General features: G+C 32.4%; 1 protein-coding gene across 12 annotated transcripts in view; it reads left to right on the top strand.

The window, feature by feature from the left end:
• Ndae1 (Na[+]-driven anion exchanger 1) overlaps window positions 1-25,995 on the top strand; it is a 36,566-nt gene that overhangs the window by 9,444 nt on the left and 1,127 nt on the right. For 5 of the 12 annotated variants that reach the window (XM_015979984.2, XM_015979986.2, XM_015979983.2 and 2 more), the window contains exons 3-11: window positions 340-465; window positions 3,460-3,927; window positions 4,012-4,086; window positions 4,449-4,508; window positions 9,964-10,336; window positions 15,442-16,141; window positions 16,189-16,347; window positions 20,680-21,495; window positions 25,025-25,255. In XM_015979984.2, coding sequence (XP_015835470.1) covers window positions 340-465; window positions 3,460-3,927; window positions 4,012-4,086; window positions 4,449-4,508; window positions 9,964-10,336; window positions 15,442-16,141; window positions 16,189-16,347; window positions 20,680-21,495; window positions 25,025-25,255 — 3,008 coding nt within the window. Of the gene's footprint in view, window positions 1-339; window positions 466-3,459; window positions 3,928-4,011; window positions 4,087-4,219; window positions 4,283-4,448; window positions 4,509-9,963; window positions 10,337-15,441; window positions 16,142-16,188; window positions 16,348-20,679; window positions 21,496-25,024; window positions 25,256-25,995 lie in introns of all 12 variants that reach the window. The other 7 variants (XM_064356998.1, XM_015979990.2, XM_015979985.2 and 4 more) reach the window with 6 other exon arrangements.

Here is a 25,995-nt window from a genome sequence, read left to right as displayed (position 1 = left end):
CGTGGTTCTAATCCAATTACCCCTCGCTCTGCAAACAGTATTAATGCAATTCCGTGCGTTTAGCGGCTTGAATCATTGATTTTTTTCTTCGAGAACAGTCCTCGTCCATCACCACGTGCCCTTCTAGTTAAAATGCTTCAAAACTAAAGTTTGCAACGCATTTTCGCCTAGAAAAGTGTCGAAGTGAATTAAGTCATATACAATAAAACGAATTTGACGCCCATAAAGAACCCTCAATCGATCGCTGAGATTGTGTAGAGTGCTATAAATCTCGCTTTATTACCAATTCAATTTGTGCCATTAAGGTAACTCTGTTAGTGGCTGAAGAAATGTTTCTAGGTCATCGAGCACACAGTGTTTTCGTCGGAGTTCATGTTCCTGGTGAACGAAAACACTCACATCGACGACGTAGACATCACCACAGAGACTCCTTCTCTGGCCCTACCTCACAGGATAACAGGCCCAGTAAGTGGCACTGCTGGCACCTGCATGGGCTTTTTTTATTTTTATACGCAAAATTAAAATTTAAGTTGATAATTAAGTTCCAAAAAAAACTTAAATACAATACAAACCTTTGGTTTTTTTTTAAATATTTTTAAACGATCTATGTGTTAAACTCGTCCCAATGTCGAGTTGAAAAAATTCATTATTGACTTTACAATACCTGAAGAAAATATTTTTTTACAAAAGCTGTAGAAATTAATTTTAAATAATTTAGCGTGTTTCGGAAAAAGGGTCTTCTATTGGAAAAAACATAAGTTGCTCAATGCAAACTTATGTTTTTTTAAACAGAACACCCTAAATTTTAATGAATTTTTGGACGTAGCTTTTAATACTGATGATTTTGATCTAAACTTGTATCGGTAGATTCTGCTTAGTTTTCTAAATAATTTTATTATTTTGACTAAAGCTCACTTTTTTTTAAATTATTAAACAAAAACTAACTAAGAAAAGTAAGACACTGACCACATTAAATGGAAACGTTTAAACATAAGTCTGGGAACGTAAAAAATTAAGAAGTTTGTTAAAAATTAAATAACTTGAAAAAATTACATGAAACACCCTATTTTTTGTTTTTGCTTCTAAAATGTTATTGATAGTCTAACTGAAAACATAAGATTTCTGAAAACTAAAAAAATATTTGACAAAAAATTAATTTCAGCAACAATGCACATTATTCATGAGTATTATTGTGATTTTCATAATAAACTAAATATCATAGTAACTCCACCATGGATCGTTTCTGTTGGAGTTTATATGGTGATTTAAAATTACATTTAATTTTTCAACTTCACAGTTTTTTATTTTACATCTAAAGATTTTTTGTTTCTTAGGCTTCCAGTACGGTACCTACCTCAGCTTTTAATTTCTTAATTTACCCATAGTATAGCATATTATTCATTTCCTAAATTTTTCATCTTATCTTATTAATGTTCTTACTTGTAAAAAATATCTTACTTTTTTTTTCGTTTATCTTTCAAGTAATCAAAAGAGACAATAAACTGTTTAGTCTTTTAGATGGAAAAAAAAAGTAGTTTTGCATTTAAAATTTTTAATTTCAGTCGCAAACAACGACTTTATTTTTTTATCTCCTTGATTGCAGTTAAATGAAAAAAATTATGTGATGTATCTAAAAACTAAGGAATTTATAAAGGTTTTTCCTGGTTTTTAAAGTAGGTAATTTTACTTGGAGTGTCGAGAATTTTAAGTCGCTTTAAGTTGTTTTTCATTGATTTTTTCCATGCGCCAATAGGCTTGGTTTAGAAATGGAAAGCTGTGAAATCTAGAGATTTAACAATTTTAATTTTAATGGATTTTTGCATGCGCCAATTGACTTGGTCCAGAAATGAAGAGCTATTTTTGCTATTTTTGGTGTCTAAAATGTAAGTTTTTTAGATCTTTTTCGGATGGTTACTTTTAGAAAAACAACAAATTTGTAGGATTCTACCATGTTTTTTCATGTGCCCAATTTTTGGTAGTCTACACATATTTGGCTAGTTTTGGGGTGGATAAAAATTAATGATTTTTGAGAGGTTTTAGGCCCTATTCGGTTGTTTGTTTTGGGGCAAACAGCTAAATTTGTAAGATTTTGCCTTGTGTTTTAAGACGCCAAATGTCCTGGTCCAGAAATAAAAAGTCTTTTTGGGGGCTTAAAAACAAGGCATTTTGTAGGTTTTTTAGATCTTTTTCTTATGTGTACTTTTAGAAAAACAACAAATTTGTAGAATACTACCCTGTTTTTCATGTGCCCAATTTTTGGTGGTCTACACATATTTGGATACTTTTGGGGTGGATAAAAATTAATGCATTTTGAGTGATCTTAGGCCTTTTTTAGTTGTTGACTTTTGGGAAAACAGTCAAATTTGTAAGATTCTACCTTGATTTTTAAGACGCCAAATGTCCTGGCCCAGAAGTAACAATTTATACTCTACTACCCAAAGAAAATTTTTAAAAGCGAAAAATAGAATTATTGCAAAAAACCTTTGACGAGAAAAGCTGTATAAAGAAACAAAAGGAAGTGAGACAACAAAAGAAACATAAAAAAAGTATAGTTCGTAATGGACCTGGAAGTTAAGATAATTTTTAAATACCTATAAAATTTGCCTCTGTGATTAATAAATATACCCGTAGCATAAAACCACAGTGAATTGCTGGTTTAAAGCTTCTTTGAAAAATATATTTATAAAACGAAATTTATTGACAACTTTAAAGTTAATTAAAGGAATTTTAATTTTTAAACATCTTCTAACTAACTAAAAGGACTTTGAAGTAAGTTTAATGAAAACTGGGCCTCAGTTTTTATGTAACAATTTAAAAAAAAGCATGTTTTTATTAAAAAAACAATCAAATTATTTCCAAAACTAAGCAACATCGACCAACAACAGTTTATGTAAATGTAAATGTAAATGAAAAAAATGTAAAAAATTTATGACGTTCTAGTTTAAAAAACGCAAGTTTGTATTGTAGGTAATTATAACAACAGGCTAATTATACCTACGGCCTTTGTAAAACAAATTTTTAACATTTAAAGATCAATAATGGACTTTTTCAACTCACTGGTAAAGCTGTTTGTAGTGAATTAAAATTTCCTAGGTAAAATATTGTAAATGCTAAGTGGTAATGTGTTTCCAAATAAGATTTATTAGAAAAAAAATCTTATAAAACGCTATATCTACTAAGGATTGAACACCCATTTGCTAAGCTAAACATAAACTAAAAATAAAACCAAAGTTTTTTTTTAAACAGATGAAATGGACAAATTTAGTAAGGTAATTAGTAGAACGCAATGCTTTCAAATAGCGTTTATAATTTTTACCTAGTGTTTATTATTTTACTTAGAAAGTGTACTTATTGTTGACTGGAATAATCTAGCGTTTAATTTTTTCCATTTTTGTTTTGTTTTAAAGGATATATAAAGGATTTAGTTGTAAGATATATGATTTATTTTTTGTTGCTTAGGCACCCCTCCCTCCCAGCGCGTCCAGTTCATCCTCGGCGAAGACGTCGACGATGAGAAGCACGAAAGCCACCCCCTCTTCTCCGAGATGGAGGAGCTCGTCACCGAAGGCGGCGACATGGAGTGGAAGGAAACGGCGCGTTGGATCAAATTCGAGGAAAACGTGGAGGAAGGAGGCAACCGTTGGTCCAAGCCCCACGTGGCCACCCTCTCCTTGCACTCGCTGTTCGAGCTGCGCAGCCTCATCCTCAACGGCACCGTCCTCCTGGACCTGGAGGCCACCTCCATGGAGCAGATCGCCGACCTGGTGCTCGACAGCATGATCAACAGTGGCCTGCTCGCCAACGACAAGAGGGACAAGGTGAAGGAGGCGCTGTTGAAGCGCCACCGACACCAGCACCAGCGCAAGGACCACGTCCTGCCGCTGATTCGCTCCTTCGCCGAGATGAGGAACCACTCCACGTCGAAAAGTAAGTTTTTCGTGGGTTCGCTAGCGAGCTGTGACGGATTTTCGTGTTGTTTAGGGTTGTAAGGTCACAAAATTAAAATTTCAGGAGGATGTGTTAGTTTAGGGTGTGTTAGACCGCCGCGGCCGAAGGAAACGAGAAAAAAGAATGAATTGATTCCAGGTTAGGTAATTATTGTGCTTCTTTGCTTGGACGCGGTGGCGGGTCTTGTACCATAACACTCATCATCCATTTACTAATGTTAGTGGTAGGAGGGCTGCACTTGTCTCTATTTAAATGTTTGTGCTCTTCACAGCTGAATATACGACACACGTGCAAGGATTCACCACGTGGTTTACCTTACATCATCCTGCCAAAGGTTAGAAACAGGATGTCCTCGATGTGTGTGCTCTCTAAGACGTATTTTTGCACTTCAACATCCTCTATTCGCACGATCAATGCCTCATTCTAAATCTATTCGATTTTTTCCACTTTATGTGGCCATTGCTGCTTCGTCAAATATTGTTCCTTTTTTGTACTTTCAGTCGAAGAGCACACCTTCAGCGAACACACTACAGAACGATTTCTCACTGTACCTGGACAGGGTAAACAATCAAACAACATTGTTCTACTACCCTATTTGTGTATAGTAGACAAAGCATGTCTTTAGCGCTTCGTAGTTAAAGCCCAAATATGTCGTAAATAAAATTGGCATCTTCACATATTTGGGTCTTTGTTTCATAACGACGCACTGTATTATTATTGCTGTGCTTGTGTTTATTTTTCGTTGTGCGTGTGTAAATACAATCAAATCTGGACAAACGAGAACCGTGACCACGTAAAAAACTGCTTGTTTTTCCACTCAACTTTTCGACAAAAAGCCGTCATCAAATAATCTAGCGTCTGATAAACAACTTACTTCATTAAATCATAATTCAGAACATAGGGCAAAACACACAAAGACATTAATCAACTTGACCATACCACACCACACTGGAGGGTTGATTAATTCATGACCCAACAAGGAAACAACGATTTAGACAAACATTTTATTTTACTTTCAGACATAATCTCTCCCGTTGGATGCACTTGGTCGACCGGTGCTCCAAACTCCTTACTCCTGTCATTTCTTCTAAATTTTTTATTTCATGGAAGCGGGTACAATTAACACAGAAGCATAATTTATTTGAGCGTAGGATCCTCAACCATTGTTTGTGAAAACAATAAATTTTAGGAGACCATTTGCAAATGTATAACATGGGATTAAATAGACACTATGGTTATAAAAATTAACTCAAACGTAAAATAAAATAAAAAATCTCTGGAAAAAAAATCCGAATCAAAATAGATATAGATTTTCAACTTACAAATTTCAAATTTTTGTGCTTAAATTCGAAGGAAGCATCCTTTTATCTCAAAGTGGGCCAATTTTTTCAAGTGATAAGAGGAGTGTGGTTGTTAGTGTGAGAGTAGTTTTTCTACTTTTTTTAAAACAAGGTAATTATTTCAAAATAGTCTCAAACTTCTCAAAAGTTTTTTCCATTAAATCTCAGATGTAGTATTTACGGAAAACACTAGATTTCCCTTAATATTAGGGGAAAGTGTTGTACCATCGGCTATTCAGAAAAAAATTTATGTTGTTTTTACTTATTGATAATTGAAATAAAACTGCAAATTGTTCTAAGGTACAACAAGATCTTGTACCTTGGAACAATAATATGCACTTTGGGACAATAAATAAGTAAGAATACCCAAATATTACAGAAAAATGTTTATAAAAACCTATACTGAGCCTCCAACAAATGTTGGCTTTGGTAATTTTCTCAAATTTCTTCCTTTTCCAGAAATCTGTTATTTTGTTTCCATTGTCATTTTCTGGACGATCTGCACAAAAGGTACATGCAGACTTCTGTGTCAAGGTGTATGCTTTTTGTTAATAACTTTTTCTTGATCAAATAATTTCGTTTTTTCATATTTGTAATGAAATGACAGGAAATTAATGTATACACTTAAATATTTAAATTTTCACAAAACTCTTGTTCTAATCCCCAACACACAAAAATAAAATAAAAATAAAACAGTTGCAGTAAAAATACAAAATATTACCAACAACAGGATTACTTCGTCGAATCGTTGCAGCAACTGACATAGGACTCTATCTATCTACCTTTGAAATTATATTGGATAATTTTTGCTCTACCACCATAGATCACATGTCCCAAAGTACTACAACACTCTTCTATAATAAACATTTTTTTCCAAAGCCAAAATTTTCGAATCAGTATGGCAGGACTATGTAGATCTTCTTTTACATAAACCAAGTTCCAATCCATCAGTTCCTGCTACTTCATCTGCAAGACGAAGTCCATTTATTTGATGTGTTTCTATTTTTTCTTCAAAAAGTTTTCTTTTTCCAACAAGTACTCTTCTTTCACCTCCTTCACAACAAAGTCTAACTTTTTCTTGGACTTTCTTCCTGACTTCATCAATCTCTTTGGATAGATTATGTTTTTCTTTGTTGACTTTTTTGTCGATTTGTTTAATCTGAAGTCGTAGTACGTAATTCGCACATATTTGACTTTTTGTCTTCTTTGATTTCTTCTGCTATTTCAATATAAATTTCGTTAATTCGTTAATTTATTTCCGTTAATTTCCAGAAAACCTCTCCATGTCTTCTTGCTTTTTCTTCTTGAAATTGTTCCTTTCCTTTCGTCATCTTTCCTTTTCTTTTTTAAGTTTTTCTTTCTCTTCTAGTCGTCTTTATTTTTTTTCTATGTCTTCTTTGAAACGAAATTCCATTTCTTCTTTCACTTTCTTATCATTTTACTTTGGTTGTCGTAATTCATGGAACTTTGTTGGGTCTCTCATTTTTTTTTGCTCTCTGTATTTTTTAAAATTCGTTGCAAATTTTTCTACAAATTACACTCACAAGAGTTTTTCGGAAATGTCATAAAAACTTACTTATTTATTGTCAATCTTGGTTTATAATATAATAATATAATAGCTTATAATAATAACTTCCTTGTTTCGCTAATTCTAACTTCTTTGGCTCGCACATAATAAAATTGGAAGGTGTTAAAACTTTAATAAACTGATACATTTATCAGTATTTTGGGATTATACGTTTCGAAATGAGATAATTTTTACTGGAGGATTTAAAAAAAGCTTCCTATGTAACAGTATTATTTTTTTATTCAATTTTGAACAAATAAACAAACCTGCTTATGTCTACATTTTCGTTAACAGCTAACATTTTCTTAAGCTGAGAATAATACGACCAAAGAGATGATGATTTTACACGTTTAGATCGTTCGGCAATATAAGCCAAAATTATTTTTTCATCCACCCCACTTGCTTTATGCTTCGCTCTCCATTCTCGGAACAATGCGTATTCTTTTTCGTACAAAGACTTAGATTTCTCAGGCACAAGGTTGTTAACTGCTTCCATAGCAGCTTTTTCGATATTTTCTGGTATTACAACACCATTAACTTCAATATTTTCCATAATTTTTTGAAAAATTGGCACCATAGAATAACACTTTTATAGAAGCGGAACATAATGGTTGGCAATGAATTCCTAGCTGGAGCCATCTAGCCGCATCATCACGTACTAAAAATGGCGCGAATTTAAAATAATCCCGATTACTTTGTATTTTTTAAATTTTTGCTCATGTCAAAATGATGTCAAAACCTTATCAAATACAATTATTATGAAAATTTTCTAATTGTATTTGAAAAGGTGGATGCACAGACAGCACAGATGGAAGAATTTTACCCAACATGACACGATCACATTTAATATTAAAGATATTTATTAAATCCATTAAGTTTACAAAACTAACAGTCGGCACCGAATCGATGATAAAGACATACTTGCAATCAGCCAAACTGGCACCTTATGTTTGCAACTTTTGTATATGGGAGTCTCCTCGCAGTGTGACTCACTTGCGGTTTGGTTTCAAAAAACTCACTTTTGGGAAAAACGCACCTATCTACGAAAACCTTCTGGAGCTCATTACTACGTTATATTCTTGGAGATCATGTTGTTTCTAATCGATAGTAGGCAATAGTCTAACCCAAACACGCCACCTTGAACCACTATCTTAATAAAACTTTGAAAAATTAACGTGGTATTATAAAAAATAAACTCAAATTTTGCTGACGTTTGTGAAATTTTTACTTGTCAGCCGCGCATCGGTACCACGTTTTTCTTCAATAACCTGAAATTTTAAATCCGCCAATAGGATTTCTTTTTCCCGTAAAACAGTAAGGCCATCTGTCCGCATCATCAGTAAAACCTATTTCAGTGAGGGTTCAATTTGGCTATATCAGTTCGGGATGCCGATTGGCACACAACACAATGACACGTTGGAAATTTTTTTTTGTTTATTATAAACAAACGAATGGTTGTCACATCTACGAGCCATACAAGCATGTTGATCTGCGAGTTGATTTAAATTTGCCATTCTCTTTCACAATAATTTTCTTCGAGTTGAGTCCAAAATTGAATAAAATATTGTATAAACCACGTGAATTAAGGATGTTAAACATCCCTTTAATTCACTTGGTGTATAAATATCTAATAGTTTTTTCAGACTTTCTTTTATTGAATATTTTTCAACATTATTATTCAATAATATCCCTAACATTTATTCATCAGTTTATACAAATATTTTTTCGTTTATTTGATAGAAATGTAACTACATTGTTCAATTAAAACTTTTCTTGTTAGCAACACATTTCTTCACGATTTTAGTTAACAACAAGTCGATATTTTACTCAGTACTCTTTACACTTTATTGAGTAGAATGACTACAGTATTGAAGACTTTAAAGTCAGCCTACAATAATGCGGTAAATATTACTAGGTACTGAAAATTTTTCAAAAAAGTAAGCAAACACTCAAACAGAAGGTTTTTTTCGATTTTCTTCTCGATCAAAATTCGTATTTTTTTCTCATATTTGTCTCTAGCTTTTAAGGGCACCAAATTAGAATTAACTTCTCCAACTGTTCTTAACTTAAATTCTACCTATCCAGTTAGTTCACTCAATTCACTCATTATTTTATAATCAGTACTCAGTCTATTTGTTTGGTTACTATTTAGTAAAATGTGGCACATTTTGGTCAATTATTCTTGTTAATATACAGCGTGCTCAAAAACTGGCGCACCAACTCAATGGTATGTGATAGAGAACTGGTTACATATAAAGGTAAAAATAGTAAAAAAATTCTTAGTATTAAAGTTATTGATAAATAACGTATTTTAGATAAATGATATGTGGCAACGTTGTCTAATAGTCGTGATCGCAATAGAATTTGATCAACAATAAAAATAAATTATTTTTGAAACGGTTTCCTAGGAAATAATTCCCAGTGTTGGCACATCTACACATTGTGATTTTTTTGATGATTTTAATTTTTTTTAATTAAAAAAACTGCTAAAGTCTGATAGAAAATTTAAAAATAATTATTCGTCGTTTTGTTAGGGAACGATTACCTAGTGTGAAACATGAAAACATTAAAAAATAATGAAAACTAAAGAAGTTAACACAATAAGTTTGTAGCTCCAGATTTTTTAACATATGACTTTAGGAATTTTTTTAACATTTTTCCCGTAATCTGCACTTACTTCTCAACAACGTACCACTGAGTTGGTGCGCCAGTTATTGAGCACCCTGTATTTTTTTTATTTTTCGGCATGCATGCTCCACAAATCCACGCGTAAAGAAAAGTTAATTTTCCAGGTTCGTGTAAAGCTATCGCTCACTCGTGACTCGAAATATTAATTAAATTTACACTCACAGTCACTCACTGTAAAACTGTAAAATTTGAGAAGACATCAAATAAAAACTATTTACATAACAAAATACATGAAAAAAATAAAAGAAAAACACGGATTAATCAACCCCCACTTGTAAATAAGGAAAACGTTCAAAAGTTAGTGATCCTCCAGCTTAAGTACTGCTCACTTTTCATTTCACCGCTTTTTCCTTTAATTTCACCCTTTGGGCACGCCGTCCACCACCTCCACGCGCGTTTCGCTAACCCCTCCATGTGCAGGCTCCGTCGACAAGCCCCGCATCCTCAAAAGCGCCAGCAACGTCTCCATGAACCGCAACTACAGCACCAGCGATCTGGGCTCCATGAACGGAGACCTCCACCAACACAACCTCCACTTCATGCGGAAGATCCCTCCAGGGGCAGAAGCCAGCAATATTTTAGTCGGTGAAGTCGACTTCATCGACAAGACACTCTCGGTGTTCATCCGACTCAACTCAGCGGTGAATTTAGGAGACTTGACTGAAGTTCCGGTGCCCACGAGGTTCCTGTTTGTGCTTTTGGCACCGGTGTCGGCCTCCACCGGGTATCACGAGATCGGGAGGGCCATGGCGACGCTCATGTCGGACGAAATCTTCCATGAAGTGGCATACAGGTATGGTTTTGTCCAATTTAATTTTTGTTCACTTTTTTTTGATAGTTAAGTTTCATAAAAAAAGAGCATTTACTAATAATATCTAGTGTTTTGTTCAAGGACAAGGAAAAATTGAGTAGTTTACAAGCTTTTCGTTTCCTAACATTGTAGGGCTACTATTATTATTCGGAAATAAAATTAACTAGACGCCCTCTGGTGATGACTTTTGAACTATGTCGAAAACAGTAAAGAAATTTTCGTAATGCCACATTTAACTGACATTTAATGAATTGTTCAACAATTTTGCGTGTATAGTGTTAATTACTTACAATAGAAAGAATTACTTTAAAAGTACGTGGTGGTAAATACTAACGTTGACTTTGGTTCTGTAGTTTTTCATGGTATAATGTGTTTATTGTTGGAACTTGAAAGTGGATAAAAAGTGAAAAATATTTAAATTTTGATTACAAAGTGTTATCAAACAGTTGTCTAATTAAAGATTATAAGTAATGGATCACAGCGAACACAAAGTTTGGCTCAAGAAACCAATAAATTAGTGAAGTGTTATGAATTTTAGGTTAGAATTTTCCACTGAAAAAATCATGAAATGCTGCGCTAAATCTACAAAACTACAATAAAGATTAACAACTGCTGATACATTTAAACGTAAATTACGCCAAAAGGTAGGCTTTTCAATGTCTTTGTAATAATTTTCCAATAAAGAAAGTGAACCAAACAGTCATTCGTTATTCGTGTTTTCCTCGTCATCTCTCATTTGTCAACATAAGTTTCTTGCATCAAAGATGTAATAATCATTCCGCATAGGCAATGTAATAATTGTGAAGCCCCAAAATTCGTACAACGCTCAAAATATCCGAATAAACATTTTCCCGCCATTTATGGTTACTGTTTTCGACCTAGCTCAGTGGCGCCCCCAACGGTAATTTTACTTCCGAATATTAGTATTTTAGTCAAAGGCGACAAAAGCAAAACTATCGTATTTCTTTATAAAAAAGTAAAAGAAAAATATAGATTTTGGTTTAAAAATTAATTTCGACCACGATTTTTTTAATTAAATAAAAATCATATCTCAGTCATAGGTTCAACATTTTTCGATCATTTGCAAATATTCTCAAATTCAAACGTTTTGTGGGTTAATGTCAAATGTCCCAGGAATATATAACACCTATTTTTCTAAATTTATTGCTCCGAATAGAGCTGTATCATTAGATAATTTTAGAACCTCGTTCAGAACTAATAATTAATGAAATGAAACATAAGTTTACGTTAAATTTAAACGGACGTAGAAAACTAAAGATTTTTGAGATTTCGTATAAAACATAAAACAAGTGAATAGATATTTAGCTGATCAGAGATCAGATCACATTCCGAATTTCATCGGCGTCCAATGTCTAATAATAAATAAACTGATCGAAAAATGTTAAGGATATTGGTATTTTATTATATTGTTATGCATTTTAAGATTTCAAATTAAATTAAATTTAAAACCTATTGCTATGGGAAGCGTGTTTGAGAAATAGTGAAAACACGTTGATATGGGAAACGTATTTTAAAATAATCTAGGATTCAGATATTAAAAACACCAAAAAAAATTATATTATTTTTATTGATTGTGCAGATTTTCGTTAAAATTCAATAATATCCATAACTTTGTTCAGTTTACACTAAATAAAGCATAAACTGCTCGAAATAGTTGGGAATATTACTTGATTAAAAAAAACTGCCGAAGCATGAAATCATGCTGAAATGATATCATACGTTTTCTATTTTTTATTTCATTATTGTTTATATGTACCGGTATTGTATCTTATTCTTATTCGATTAAACAATTATGAACCAATGATGATACCTTGGAATATATTAAAATATCAATACCCCTCATTTTTTTCAAGCACTTTACTTCCTCATTAAATGTCTTTATTCCTGTTCGACTTGTTAGTTAAATATTGAGTCTCGAGACTTAAATTTAACGATCGTTACTCATCATTTGAAAGTCTCTTTTTGGAAAAAACAAAAGGAAATTGTGGAATTATATATATTTGACTTCCGACTTTACTAAAAATTTAATTTTTTTACTAACTAAACTTGGTTTTTCCAAATTTTGCTATAAATTTTTGAATATTCACTGGTATAAACCTTTTTACCAGCGGTCATTCCATATAAGTGTTTTCCCAGGGGTTTTCTGGGATAAAATTTTACTGCCCTTATTTTATTTGAAATAAAAATATTACAATATTAAATATTACAATATATTTATAGTAGAATGTATTAAAAACTAAAATACAAAATAAAACAAATAAATTACATTTGAAAACTAAAGTAAACAAATAAGAAAAAAAAGAAATGTAAAGAAACAACCCAATAAACACACATACGTATATTCAACGTTTGTATGACGTTGGATTAGTTGAAATGTTACCAGTTGAAAATTTAACGGTTTAAAATTAGTTGAAAAAAGTACGTTAAGAAATTCAACGTCTATAAAACGTTACTTTTTCTTAGATATTATGTGTTTGTCTAGATCAACGTAAACTAAAAAATGCACTTTAACTTTAAATATTACGTGTTTTATAAGATGGAATAATAAAAAACGCTCACAAATATTTAACGTATAGAAAACGTAAAAATTCATATCTAAATCTTATATTTTGGATGATACGTAACTTCACATACAATTTCTTATTTTTTTTCACGTTGATTTAAAGTCGTTTAAATTACAAGCAACGTTAAAACACGTAGATTTTTGTATTAAGTTAGTGTTGAGTATGTAATAATAATGCTCATTTATTAATTTAATAAACTATTTAAAATTAAACTCGTTAATAACATAAAGGTACTCAAAAGACAATTACATATATGAAACAGTTTATTTAAAAGCAACAAAAAATGAAAAAAATATTGTTATATTTATGTATGGGCATAATCTGTACTAAAAACAAATTTGTACCAATCAACAAAATGTCAGTTTCAAGTATTCGTACATTTCACCCCTAATATATTTTAAGCGCCAATTAATATGAGTAATATATTCAATTTTTAATGTATGTATGGTGCCTAAAAATAATTAGAAAACATTGTTTTTGATTTTAGAAACTGGAAGCAATTTATAGCAATTTTTTGCATCGGCATCGAAAATTTCTTGTAATATCAAAAATAAAAGAAGAAACAAAGTTTAGTGACGTTTTCAATAATAATAATTACGTTTTACTTAAATACTTCATACTTTTCAAATGTTTAAACTTTGCTTCTAAAACTGACGAAGCGACAATATAGAGCGTGCATACATAAAACTCTTCGTAGTAAATGTCGTTTCATTTTTAAGAAAAATTACAAGAATTTAAGATTTTTTACTCCAAAATAAAGCTAATTTTTCTAGAAATCGTTTTACATTCTTATTTTCCACATTGGTTTGAAGTAGTGCAATTCAGGAGTACTTTGAAATGCGTTTTCTTGGAATGCTGACAAAAATTTTCAGTGTTTATTGGTATTTATGGTGTAGATTATTGTGAAAAATAATAATGTAAAACGATCTTAAATTTTCGTAATTTTTCTTAAAAATCAGACGGAAATTACCAAGATTTAAGATTTTTTTACTCCAAAATAAAGCTAATTAAAAAAATGTTTGGCATTATTATTCTCCACAATCATCTACACCATAAAGCCTGCATTTAGAAAAAACGTAATTCATAGAGTGATCTTTAAAGCAATATATTTTGTGGGGAAGCCCAGAATTTTTATTATTTGTTTCTATATTTACACTACACAAGTGATTTTCTACAATGCTCTGAACTTGGGATTCGAAAATTTTAAGACACCATTTATGTACTAATTATAACTATTTGAGAAAAATTGTTCAAAGTCGTTCGTGTTCACCCTGAAGATAAAAAGACCCCGTCTTTTTTTAATGTGGCTTTGTCCCTATTCAGTCAAAATAAACTAAAAAATTACGCCATCAACACGAAACCAAAATATGAGACAATAGAAACCAAATTTTATAAAGAAAGTATTGGTAATGAACCAATTACTATACAAATTTCAACAGATTGTTTTTACTTTTTGCCAATTTTCTAAGCACAAATTTTTCCGGTCATTTGTGTTGGAAGTTTTTTTGTATACTTTTATTTTGTATGTCTATGTATTTTATTATGCATTTTTCTTAATAATCACTTTTATTCCCAGTCATCTTCAAGTCCCATTTCACCCAGATTTTTTTTCTTTTTTTATTTTCTTTCTTTATTATTGTTATTATTATTATTATTATTTTTATTATTATTTTTATTATTTTCATTATTTTTATTATTATTATTATTATCATTATTATTAATCACTTGTAAACTTGCCACTAACCATTTTGTACCACTTTAAGTTTGAGCTTTTCCTTTTAAAATAGTGGAAGTTCTATGTTCTAAGGTTCCAAGTTTTTGTGCTTGTTTTCGTCAAAAAAATCAATCTATTATTTCTAAAATTACGCATTATCGACTAACGCAAGTTGGCTAAAGTAATGAATATTGTAAACTACGTCCAAAAATGTAAAGAAATTTAAAAGATTCCATTTATTTTTGTATACTTGAAAATAATTTAACGTGATTTAAAAGTCAATTAATGGACTTTTTCTACAATGGTTATCCAAAATAAATATAATTGTTCAATTTTTCGTCGAGATTTTTGTCGATTTACGGTACCCGGAACATTTATCATGCAATAACTCCCGAACTATTGAAGATAACTCATGAAGTTTATCATCTTTGGAAAGCTCTTCTAATTATCTATCTTTTTCAAAAAAGATTATTGTTCTCCGACTAATAGTTTTCTCGCAAATTGCTTATAAAAGCAAAAATAGGTGATATTTAAAAAATCTAAAAAACTTTTGGGAATTTTACATTTATTTTATTTTACATAATACAGAATCAAAATAGTTCCACTTTTTCAAATAGTTTTGCCGTAATTGGCCAAATAAGAAAAATAAAAAATTTGTTAAAGCTTTCTCCGAAAAATAAGAATTTTGAAAAAAATTGCTAAAACCATTTTTATATTTTAAAGATTTTAGTCTGCTTTTTACGATGTTTTTTCCTTTTTTTACTACTAATCATTTGTAAATTTGTCAGGGCCCGAAACACGAGCCACCTGTTGGCCGGAATCGACGAATTCCTGGACGCCGTGACCGTTCTACCTCCCGGGGAGTGGGACCCCGCCATCCGGATCGAGCCCCCAGCGGCCATCCCGTCGCAGGACGTCCGGAAGCGCCCCCCGGAGAAGCAGCCGGAAGAGCCCGACGAGGAAGAAGAGGAGCAAAGAATCCGGGAGGAGTCGGGACTCGCCCGGAGCGGGATCCTGTTCGGGGGGCTGATCAACGACGTCAAACGCAAAGTACCCTTCTACTGGTCGGACTTCAAGGACGCTTTTGCGACCCAATGCATCGCCTCTTGGATTTTCCTCTACTTTGCCTGCCTGTCCCCGATCATCACCTTCGGGGGGCTGCTGGCGCAGGCCACTGGCGGGAACATGGCCGCCATGGAGTCGCTGGTCTCCGGGTTCGTGTGCGGGATGGGTTATGGGTTCTTTTCGGGTCAGCCGTTGACCATTCTGGGCTCGACTGGGCCGGTGCTGGTGTTTGAGACGATAGTTTACGATTTTTGTATGTCGGTGGGTTGGGACTATTTGTCGTTTAGGTTCTGGATCGGGACTTGGACAGCGATTATTTTGCTCGTCTTGGTGGCGATTGATGCGAGTGCACTTGTCTGTTACATTACTAGGTTTACGGAAGAGAACTTCGCCACGCTGATTGCCTTTATTTTTATTTATAAGGTGAGTGGGTGGTTTGGGTGGTGGCTGCGTACTATGGGCTGTTTCAGGCCGTGGAAAATGTGGCTCTTATTGGGAAAAACTTCCCTCTCAATACAAGTGGAAAGAGGGCCTTAGATTATAATTGCTCGTGCAGCGCCAATCAGAGTGTTGCTATGAGAGACCCGTATTGGGGGAACTGGAGCATTCCAAGCAAAAATTATTGTGAGGTAAGCAAAATAAATGTTTAACACAAAACCAGAAAAAGGCACACTCTGGTAATTTTCAAAAACGAATTAAATCAAAGCAAACAATCTGAAGTTTGATTTGATTTGTTGATTTTTTGGCTCGTTTAAAAGAAATTTTGACGAAATGTGATTAATTGAAGTAAATTGATTTCTTCACGAAGCAAAACGAATTAATTTCTGCTCTAAATGCGAACTCAATTAAACCAAACAGCGAAAGATTTAATTAGGCCCTTATTTATATTTTCTTATTATTTAGAATTATGCTATTTTCTGGCCAATTTTTTGGTTCGGTAAAACGCAAACAAAGGTACTTTTCAACCTATTTTGATTGTTCCGCTTGTTTTAATGAAATCTTGCTCAAGAATAGGCTAAACCGAGCAAACCTGGACAACAAACTAATTTATTAGCATTTTTAGCAAAATTTCACAAGGTTGAGGCTGAAAAAATTGCTGCAATTTGTTTCAGTGAAATTTTTTGGGGACTAGGTACGGTAAAGTGCATAGTTATTGGACAGTTAAACAAAAATACAAACAGGAAAAAGCATTACCTACTGTCTTCAGAATAAAGATATAGATAATTGCGCGATTCCAAACTAAAGATTGAATTGTGTAAAAGATGTTAATTATTATTATTACACAATGTTGTAAACTTTATTATTACCTATTATTTTTCTATTCGTTAAGTTGGAGTAGCTTTGGCTAAACTTCGCCCATAATAAAGACTATTTATTATTACTGTAATATTGTAAAAAAATATATATTTTTTTTTATTGTAATATTATAATATTTTTATTTATTAATACCCGAGGGGTAAAAATAGACGAAATCAGGGGAAATCTTGGGGAGATCAGGGGAAATTCGAGGAAATCAAGGGAAATCAGATTTTCAGATTTTTGAGATGAGATTTTGTGAGCCCTATTGACATTATGTTTGCGCTGATAGAGCTTCACCATATGGTTAATGATGAATGAATGATGGTAAAGAGTATAATCTATATATATAGCGTGCAAAAACTAAAGAAAAGACGTTTTTTCAATTAATACAATCTTTATGACAAAAGTCATCTTTGGTAAATTGAGGCTGTTGAAAATAATTTTCGCGCGCTTTTTGATGTAAAAATGCTTATAATCTGTCTCATCCTTTAATAACAGCTGTCAATTTTCAAAAATATTTTTTTCTTTAAATAAGTGGGTTTTATTGGTTCTAAATTTGTTGTTGGGATTCAGTTCAGTGGCTCTATTTCACTCCAAAAAAAATGCAAATGCGCTGTTACCATTTTCCATTTTAAGAACTGGAACGGGACAGAAAAATTTGTAATTTTAGACTAATTAGCAATTTTACTCACAATGAATTTTGAAAATCTGGTAAATGTTCGGGTTGTTTATTTTTTGAAATATCCTGGGTGGCTCGTTTTAAAAAATCGCTCTGTATAATAAACTTAAAACAAAATAGTTCGTGAAGTAATCTCAGATTCGTATAATCTGTATATATAAGTTACATGAACCAATATTTTTGCTTATATTACGATTATATTTTATCCTCGGATTTATTTGACATCTCGTTCTTATCAATGTACTTTTCTTTACTTGTATAGTTCAACGTTTTCTCTTATAGACACATTCATAAATTTTTGGTATTAATTTTTCAACAGTAGAATAAAAAAATCGCCAAATGGCCATTTTATTACATCAAGAAAAATTAAAAAATCACTAAATCAAATAATCATATTAAAACACTGGTCTTTTGATTTCGATAAGATGAACATCTCCAATGATTTAATATTTATTACAAATAAAAAAATACATATTATGATGAAGAAAATCTGCGGTATTTTATTCTTGGGTAATAATTTTGAAAAATTAGGAAATATCTTGGGGAAATCATGAGAAATTTTGGGAAATCTAGAAAAAATCAGGGGAAATCTTGAAGAAATCCGGGGAAATCAAGGGAAATCAGGAGAAATCTTGAAGAAATCCGGGGAAATCAAGGGAAATCAGGGGAAATCAAAGCAAAAAGGGAAATCTGGTGTACAAAATTTGGGTTGCGGTTTACCCCTTATTAATACCTAAGTGCAAAAAAGTGCTATTTGCTAAAAGATAATCTAAAACGAGTCCAATATGCCAAAATAAGTCAAATGCTGTCTACTTTGGTAAATTACTGTTCGGCGTGTCTTAGCAAGTTCTCGAGTTTTTTTGCAAACAATCTTGTTTTTCAGTATTTAAAACTTGCATAAACGCACGACAAAAACAAAAATTATGCTATTTTCTACCGAATTTGGTAACTTTTTGGCTTCACAGAATATAAACTAAGGTTTTTTTTGACCTATACTTTGGTTGTAGATACGAATACTTTGTCCATTCTTGTTCTGACAAAGTCTGTTCAAAAACAATCTAGTATTATTTTTAGCATTTATGGCAAAATCTCACGAGATCGCAGCTTAAGAAACAAAATGGAAGAAACACGCTTAAATGCACGCAAAACATAAAAACATGGGAACAGGAACATTACTTTCTATACTTCTATACTTACCTACTCTCCACTTTACTGGTGATTTTTCGACTTGTTTGAACGCGATTTTGTGAAAAGAATGCAATTCTAGTTGAAAAACTTTTGAACTTTTGGCTTATTCTGAGCAAATCTATCTCAAAACCACCTATGTTATCTGAAATGGTCAAAATACCGTCAACTTTGAGCTAATATGCGGATTTTTTGTTGATTTATTCTGACAAAATTAGGTTCAAATTTGGTGAAATCGATCGTTTTTTGGTTGAAAACTACACTTAATAGAGTAAAAAATTACAAAAATAACTACATTTTTATTAAAATTTGGTTACTTTTGGCTTATTCTGACAAAAACATGTACCTAAAATAAGTGATTTTCTAAAATAATTTCAATTTACATAAATCAAATTTTAAAATGCCTTTTCGGTTTTTATTAGCAAAATCAAGTAAAAAACTGATTTTTTAACTAAAAATGTGTTCAAATGCACAAAAAACGTGTACCTAACTGTACCGGGTTCGTCAAGTTTTACACTCAGGCACTTTACAGTTCTTCTGAGAGGTTTAGAAGAGAGAAAAAAAATATTAAATAAGTATATTCCACTGCACTGATATCCAATCTCGCTAGGAAAAAAAATATTTTTTTCTATTGATTCATTTGTCCAATAAAAAAGAAAAAACCATTTGACCAAAAAATCACATTAGCTGTTTTTTACATCAATGGATCGGAAATACGAAATAATTTATTCTGCAAAAATTTGACTTGAAAAAAATCGTTAGAATTGGATTAAAAGCCATTTTGATATTATTCATCGGAAATTTCAGTATAATTTATGAGGGACAAGATTGAGTAGTAATAAATCTCCGCTACAAAAGGACCCACTACATACCCAAATAACAGTACTGACTGCAGAAATTTTACAACTAGCGGCACGGTCCCATCGGGCGGTTTTAAAGCCAGGACCGGAATAAGCACACTAACGTGATAAAAATGTTTTTATTAAAAAATTACATCAGATGTTCAAATTGATGACTATTTTGGTCTAAGCACAAACGAATTCTTCGTTTACAATTCGCATGAACCCTTGCCGTAAGATTTAAAGATTAACATTCCATTTACAGTAAACAGATAAAATAAATGGTAATCCGGGCCTAAAAAACTCTTACCAGCTGCCTCAACCTTCAGACCCAACAATGATCGCGTGCCAATTTTACGACAAATGCAATAAATTTTTGAAAACCACCACCCTGGTGGAGACCTTTTGTGGAAGTGATTTACAATTTTACCAAAATTCATGGGAAAAAAGCTGCCCCAATATCAAAACAGAAATTAAAAATCAACGACACATTTTCTCAAAAATTTAATTAGGCACTTTGATGCACTACCTCAAAATACACCTATGGACCAAAGATCGTTGACATTAGACTATAGTTAACTAAGCGAAAGTGAAAAAACACACCATACACGTAATCATTTTAAAAATTGGTCAAATCGTTCTTCTATACAATAAAATCACATACGATTTTTTTTAGAATTTTAGATAAATTACAAAGAGGTGAAAAGTGCCTGAGTGTAAAACTTGACGAACCCGGTACAGTGTAGACATTTGTTTAGCTGTACTTAAACACTTGAAATGAATTAAAAGTGAAATCATTTCGACTTTGGTGCTTGTTTTGACGAAATCTCTCTCAAAAACGAGCTGAAGCGGATGGAACCATCCAAGCTATCGTTTATTCATAAATAAACAAATGAACTCCTTCAGCGGCTTATTTAATAAAAAATAAAAAATGACTTCCGTTTGAATGAATTCCGTAGATTACAAACGGAACTTTGGAAGGAACCGGCTGTGAAACCCCGCCATACGTCCCCGACGTATTCCTCATGTCAATTCTGCTGTTCCTTGGAACGTTCCTCCTCTCCATCGAACTGAAAGACTTCAAGAACGCTCTCTTCTTCCCCTCCAAAGTCCGTCAATTCATCAGCGACTTCGCCGTCATCATCGCCATCCTCTCCATGAGCCTCATCGACCTGAAAGTGGGCGTTCCCACCCCCAAGCTGGAGGTCCCCCACGACTTCAAGCCCACCCTCCCGACGCGCGGCTGGCTCATCCCCCCGTTCAACGGCAACCCCGTCTACTCCGTGTTCCTGGCCATTCCCCCGGCCCTCCTCGGCACCATCCTCATCTTCATGGACCAGCAGATCACCAGCGTGATCGTCAACCGCAAGGAGCACAAGCTGAAGAAGAAGTGCGGCTACCACTTGGACCTCTTCATCTTGGCCATCCTGATCCAGGTCTGCTCGGTGATGGGGCTGCCGTGGTTTGTGGCCGCCACGGTGCTGTCCATCAACCACGTCAACTCGCTGAAGCTGGAAAGCGAGTGCTCGGCGCCCGGGGAGAAGCCCCAGTTCTTGGGGGTGCGCGAGCAGAGGGTCACCCATATTCTTATTTTCTTGACTATTGGGTTGTCCGTCTTTCTGACGCCGATTTTGGGGCACATTCCCATGCCGGTGCTGTTTGGAGTCTTCCTCTACATGGGGATTGCCTCCTTGAAAGGGCTACAGTTCTTCGACAGGATTCTGATCATGCTTATGCCCAACAAGTACCAACCGGACTACATGTTCTTGCGACAGGTTAGTGACCAATTCATTATTATTTGTAGAATATGCACATATGCAGCCAGTTTTTTTTAAATTACTATCTATTAGCTCTTCGCCTCTTATTTGATTCAGGATTTGTTATAAAAAACTTTTACTTCTTAACTGCTGATGTTGAAAATTGCATAAAAATAAGTGACTGAATGACTGAGAAAAATTAGTACCTAAATTGGAAAACCGGCATTATAATAGTTATGGTACTGAGAAAGTAATAACAAACTGAGAGACTGAAAAAGATCCAAAAAATGAAAAAACTAATATATTAAATAAGTGTAATTGTAAGTGAGACTAAAAAGCTAAGAAACTTAGGAACTGTTGAAAAAACGAAGGATGTATTGAAATTAAAAAATTTAGGAACACTGAGAAACTAAAACACACTGAAACAAGATTGGAAGAAAGTCATGGACTAAAAACTGGGACATATAAATTCTAAGAAACTAAGCTACTGAATGACGGAAACTCTAGGGAGCGATAACTCTAGAATCAATTCTACAAATTTTTAGAATTCAGTCAGAATTACTTGGAATTATGTGGCAGACATATACTTACATACAAAGGTAAAAATATTTAAAAAAATATACGTAGGTATTAAAGTTATTGATAAATAACGAATTTTAAATAAATGATGTGTGGTAATGTTATCTAACAATCATGATCGTAATAGAACTTGATCTTCCATAAAAATTAATTATTTTTTAAACAATGCTGACACGGGTAAATTTTGATTTTCGATAGATTTTTTTTTAATTAAATAAAAGTCGGTGAAAAGAAAACGAGTTAAAATTTAATTCAACGGTTAATTAGTTCCAAGTAAGTTACCATTTACTTTGCATTGAGAAAAGTCAAATTAGTCGCGAATTAAAATTTGATAGTTTCTGTAAACCCCCTTAATTAATCAAAAATGAATTTATCGCGTAAAGTGGATAAAGAATAACTTGATGTTTGATTTTTCTAACGAGAATATAATTTTAATTGTTTAATACTTAAAGTATAAAAAATATTCTTCGGTAATTTAAAACTAAGAAAATAAATATAACAAAATAAAAAAATAAACATCATTACAACTGTTGTAACGTTCTAAGGTTTTTTTTGTAAACACAATAGCAACAACGCCAATTAATTGTGAATGCGCTTTTCTTTCTCATTCTTTATCAATTATCATCACGAGTTTAATAAATATGTGGAGAACAAAACTTTGATTTAAACTTTTAATTAAGAACACTCATTTTTCCTATATTCCGTTCAAACAAACTTTGTTGGAAGTTTGCATTCTTATTTAATAAGTAGTGGTAAAGAGGGTTATCTTCTGTGTGCCCTTTATGTAATCTGTTGCAAAATTTTACCTGTTATTGGGTAATAACCGGAGCGATTTTGCTAAAGCTACTTATTTTATATTTACATTTTTAATCACAATAAATAAAGTTGCCACTAAAACGTTCTGTAAACCTGCCCTTAATGTCTTACGCTAGAAATTGTGAATGTGTTGCTTTTGTTTTGAAAATTCAAATAAAACTCATAGAATCCGTTTAGAGAACATTTAATTACAATCAAATTTTAATTTCTGATCAATTATAACATCTGTTCGTGTAAACTAAATGACAACTAAATTGAAATTGGTTTAGTTCTCAATTAAAGTTTAATTCGTCATCAGTAAATCGACCGTTTTAATTGGAAATCTTAAAAAACAAAATATTACTATTTAATCAGAAAAATAGTATCTTACATTGCCTAAAAAGCTAATACTATAATACTAATAATTCAATAAATAATACAAAAATTACATAAGTTCAAATATGACATAACCAAAAAAACAATATGAACACCTCTGATTTTGTTTAGTTCACATAATCAAACTTATACATTTGTAAGTTACTGGAATATTTGAAATTAAAAGAAATTACGATGAATTTCTTAGAATTATCGGATTATAAGTTGGAATTCCAGGAATTAATTTGGAATTATTGGAACTAATGTAGAATCACTAAGAATTATTGGAATTACTGCAATTTCGGCGAAATTTAAATTAGTTGTGCTATATATCTTTTGGAGAAACCATAAAACTGAAAAGCAGAAACAATAGTAAACTGGAAAATTGAAAATTGGTGAAAACTAAAACTAAAACCAAATGATTGAGATTGAAACTAAAGGACTGATAGAGTAAAAAACTGAATTAAAATTCTGAAAAACTCAATAACTACCATTATCAATTATTATGCAAGACAATAAGAAACTAAATACTGGAACTAAAAGCATAAAAAACAAATAAATTGTGAAACTGAGACATTGAGAAACTGAGAAACCAGCAAACTAAACATCTTAATAATAGAAAAATAAATAAACCGAAAAATTGAGATTCTACGAAAGTGAAAATAAGTAACTAAAAAACTTGTGATCTAAAAAGAGACTGAAAAACTGTAAATTGTAAAATAGTGGAAAAACTATAATAAAGAAACATTTTAAATAGGTATAAGCACTGACAGATTGAAAAGCTTGGAAAGTGAAAAACTAAAATACTAAAAGTCAAAAGGCTGAAAGACTGCAAGAGTAAAGAATTTGCTTGTTATAACTAACTTTGTTCAACTACATTGGCTAACTGATATTGATAACAATAAGTGCAAAAGAATTTTCTTTTCTGTTAAATTTTTTTCTTTTTTTTAAGAATTCTTTCTTCTCTAGTGTTTCTTGACAGAATGACAATGGTTTGCCTTATAGGGTTCTTTTTAGTTTTTAATTTTTAAGTAATTTCCAAATTTATTTTTATTTCTATATTGTTTATAACATTTTATTTTTATTATAACATTTATTATTTCATACTGGGTGCTCAAAAATGGCGCATCAACTCAGTGGTTCGTTGCTGAGAGGCATGTATAGACTAAGGATAAAATCTTGAAAAAATTCCTACATCTACAGTCATATTTAAAAAAACCTGAAGCTCTAAATTTATTCCGTTAACTTCTTCAGTTTTCAATGTTTTTTAATGTTTTTATGTTTCACACTAAATAATCGTTCCCTAACACAATGATGAATGATTTTTTAATTCACTGTCAGTCCCTAGTAGTTTATTATTTTAAATTATCTATGTTTCTTTGGGGTTAATTTGAACAGCTTCAAGCAGCTAGACTTCGCCTCCTCATCTTATCATTGTTGTTTATTTATTTTTTTTAATAAAGGCTCTTTATTATAACTGTTCTTATTATATTATTCCTAAAAAACTAAAAATTTGTAAGATAAAACAAACTAAATGAGTCAGAAACTATAAAACCTGAAAGGACAAGAATTATTAAACTAAAAATTAGGAACTGAAGTACTGAGAAATTAAAAAACTAGGGCTTGCATTTATTGAAAAGTAGTGAATATAGATAGCCTTCAAAAATTATCGGGGCTCGTAATTTTATTCTTAAAAACTTTCATACAAATATTAGACTGCTCTATCTGCCTGCCTAATTTAGTTTCATTTAAAAACATCTATTGGTTCAAAACTTAATCCAGCAATTTGTGTGTTCAGGTGCCAATAAAGCGCGTCCACCTCTTCACCCTCATCCAACTGACGTGTTTGGCGTGCCTCTGGACGATCAAATCCTTCAGCACCACTTCGATCCTGTTCCCCCTGATGTTGGTGGTGATGATCGGCATTCGCAAATCCCTCGACCTCATCTTCACGCGTCGAGAATTGAAGATTTTAGACGATATAATGCCGGAAATGACAAAGCGAAACCAGATGCTTAAAGATGACGAGGTGGGGTGCGGGAAAAAATTTGCACGTTTCATTCTAGGACCCAAGTTGATTACGAACGAATATCGAGAGAAAGACGGCGCGGATTGCGTTCTGAATAGCAAATTAGACAATTGTTGATATTATTATTAATTGTTGAACAAATTACGTGTCTATCTCCAGACACCTTGTATATTATTATAGTGATAGAAGTCCGGAATCTTACTTCCAAATTGCAATTATACGTAACTCAACTTAGGTAACGCTCACTTCGGTTTATTTATTTCATTTCGATCGAGGATTGACACTTCACTCATTTTTAGATGCATTCCACGCTTTGTCTGATTGTTATTATTGTTACACTGTATATTTATTTATAAGCAGTATTATTGTTTCAATAAATTATATGTTACGTTATCGGTTTGTTCTTTTCTATTTATTTTTCCATTATTCTCACGTTTTTTCCGTTTCGAAACAGCTTGGCCATCATCACGCATTGCATGTAAGTATTTTTCTGTCTTGAGCAATCACTCGACTTTAAGTTGACGCAAAATACAAATACACAAGAGAAATGTTTTCGTAGTTTATTTAAGTTTGCTAAGAGTAACAATAAAGGTTAAACCACCACTCAAACCATATGAAAATCAATAAGTGAGTTACTCGAAGGAACTGAAATTAAACATTAGGGAACAAAGGAAAAGTTTTATTATCAAAGTTTCCGCGTCGTGCTCAAGTTTCATAATTTCAGATAAGGCGGAAACATG

The sequence above is a fragment of the Tribolium castaneum genome, chromosome 5, assembly GCF_031307605.1.
Source record: "Tribolium castaneum strain GA2 chromosome 5, icTriCast1.1, whole genome shotgun sequence".
Lineage (NCBI taxonomy): Eukaryota > Metazoa > Arthropoda > Insecta > Coleoptera > Tenebrionidae > Tribolium > Tribolium castaneum.
Note: the sequence above shows the minus strand (reverse complement) of the source record. Positions and strands in the feature narration are given on the sequence as shown.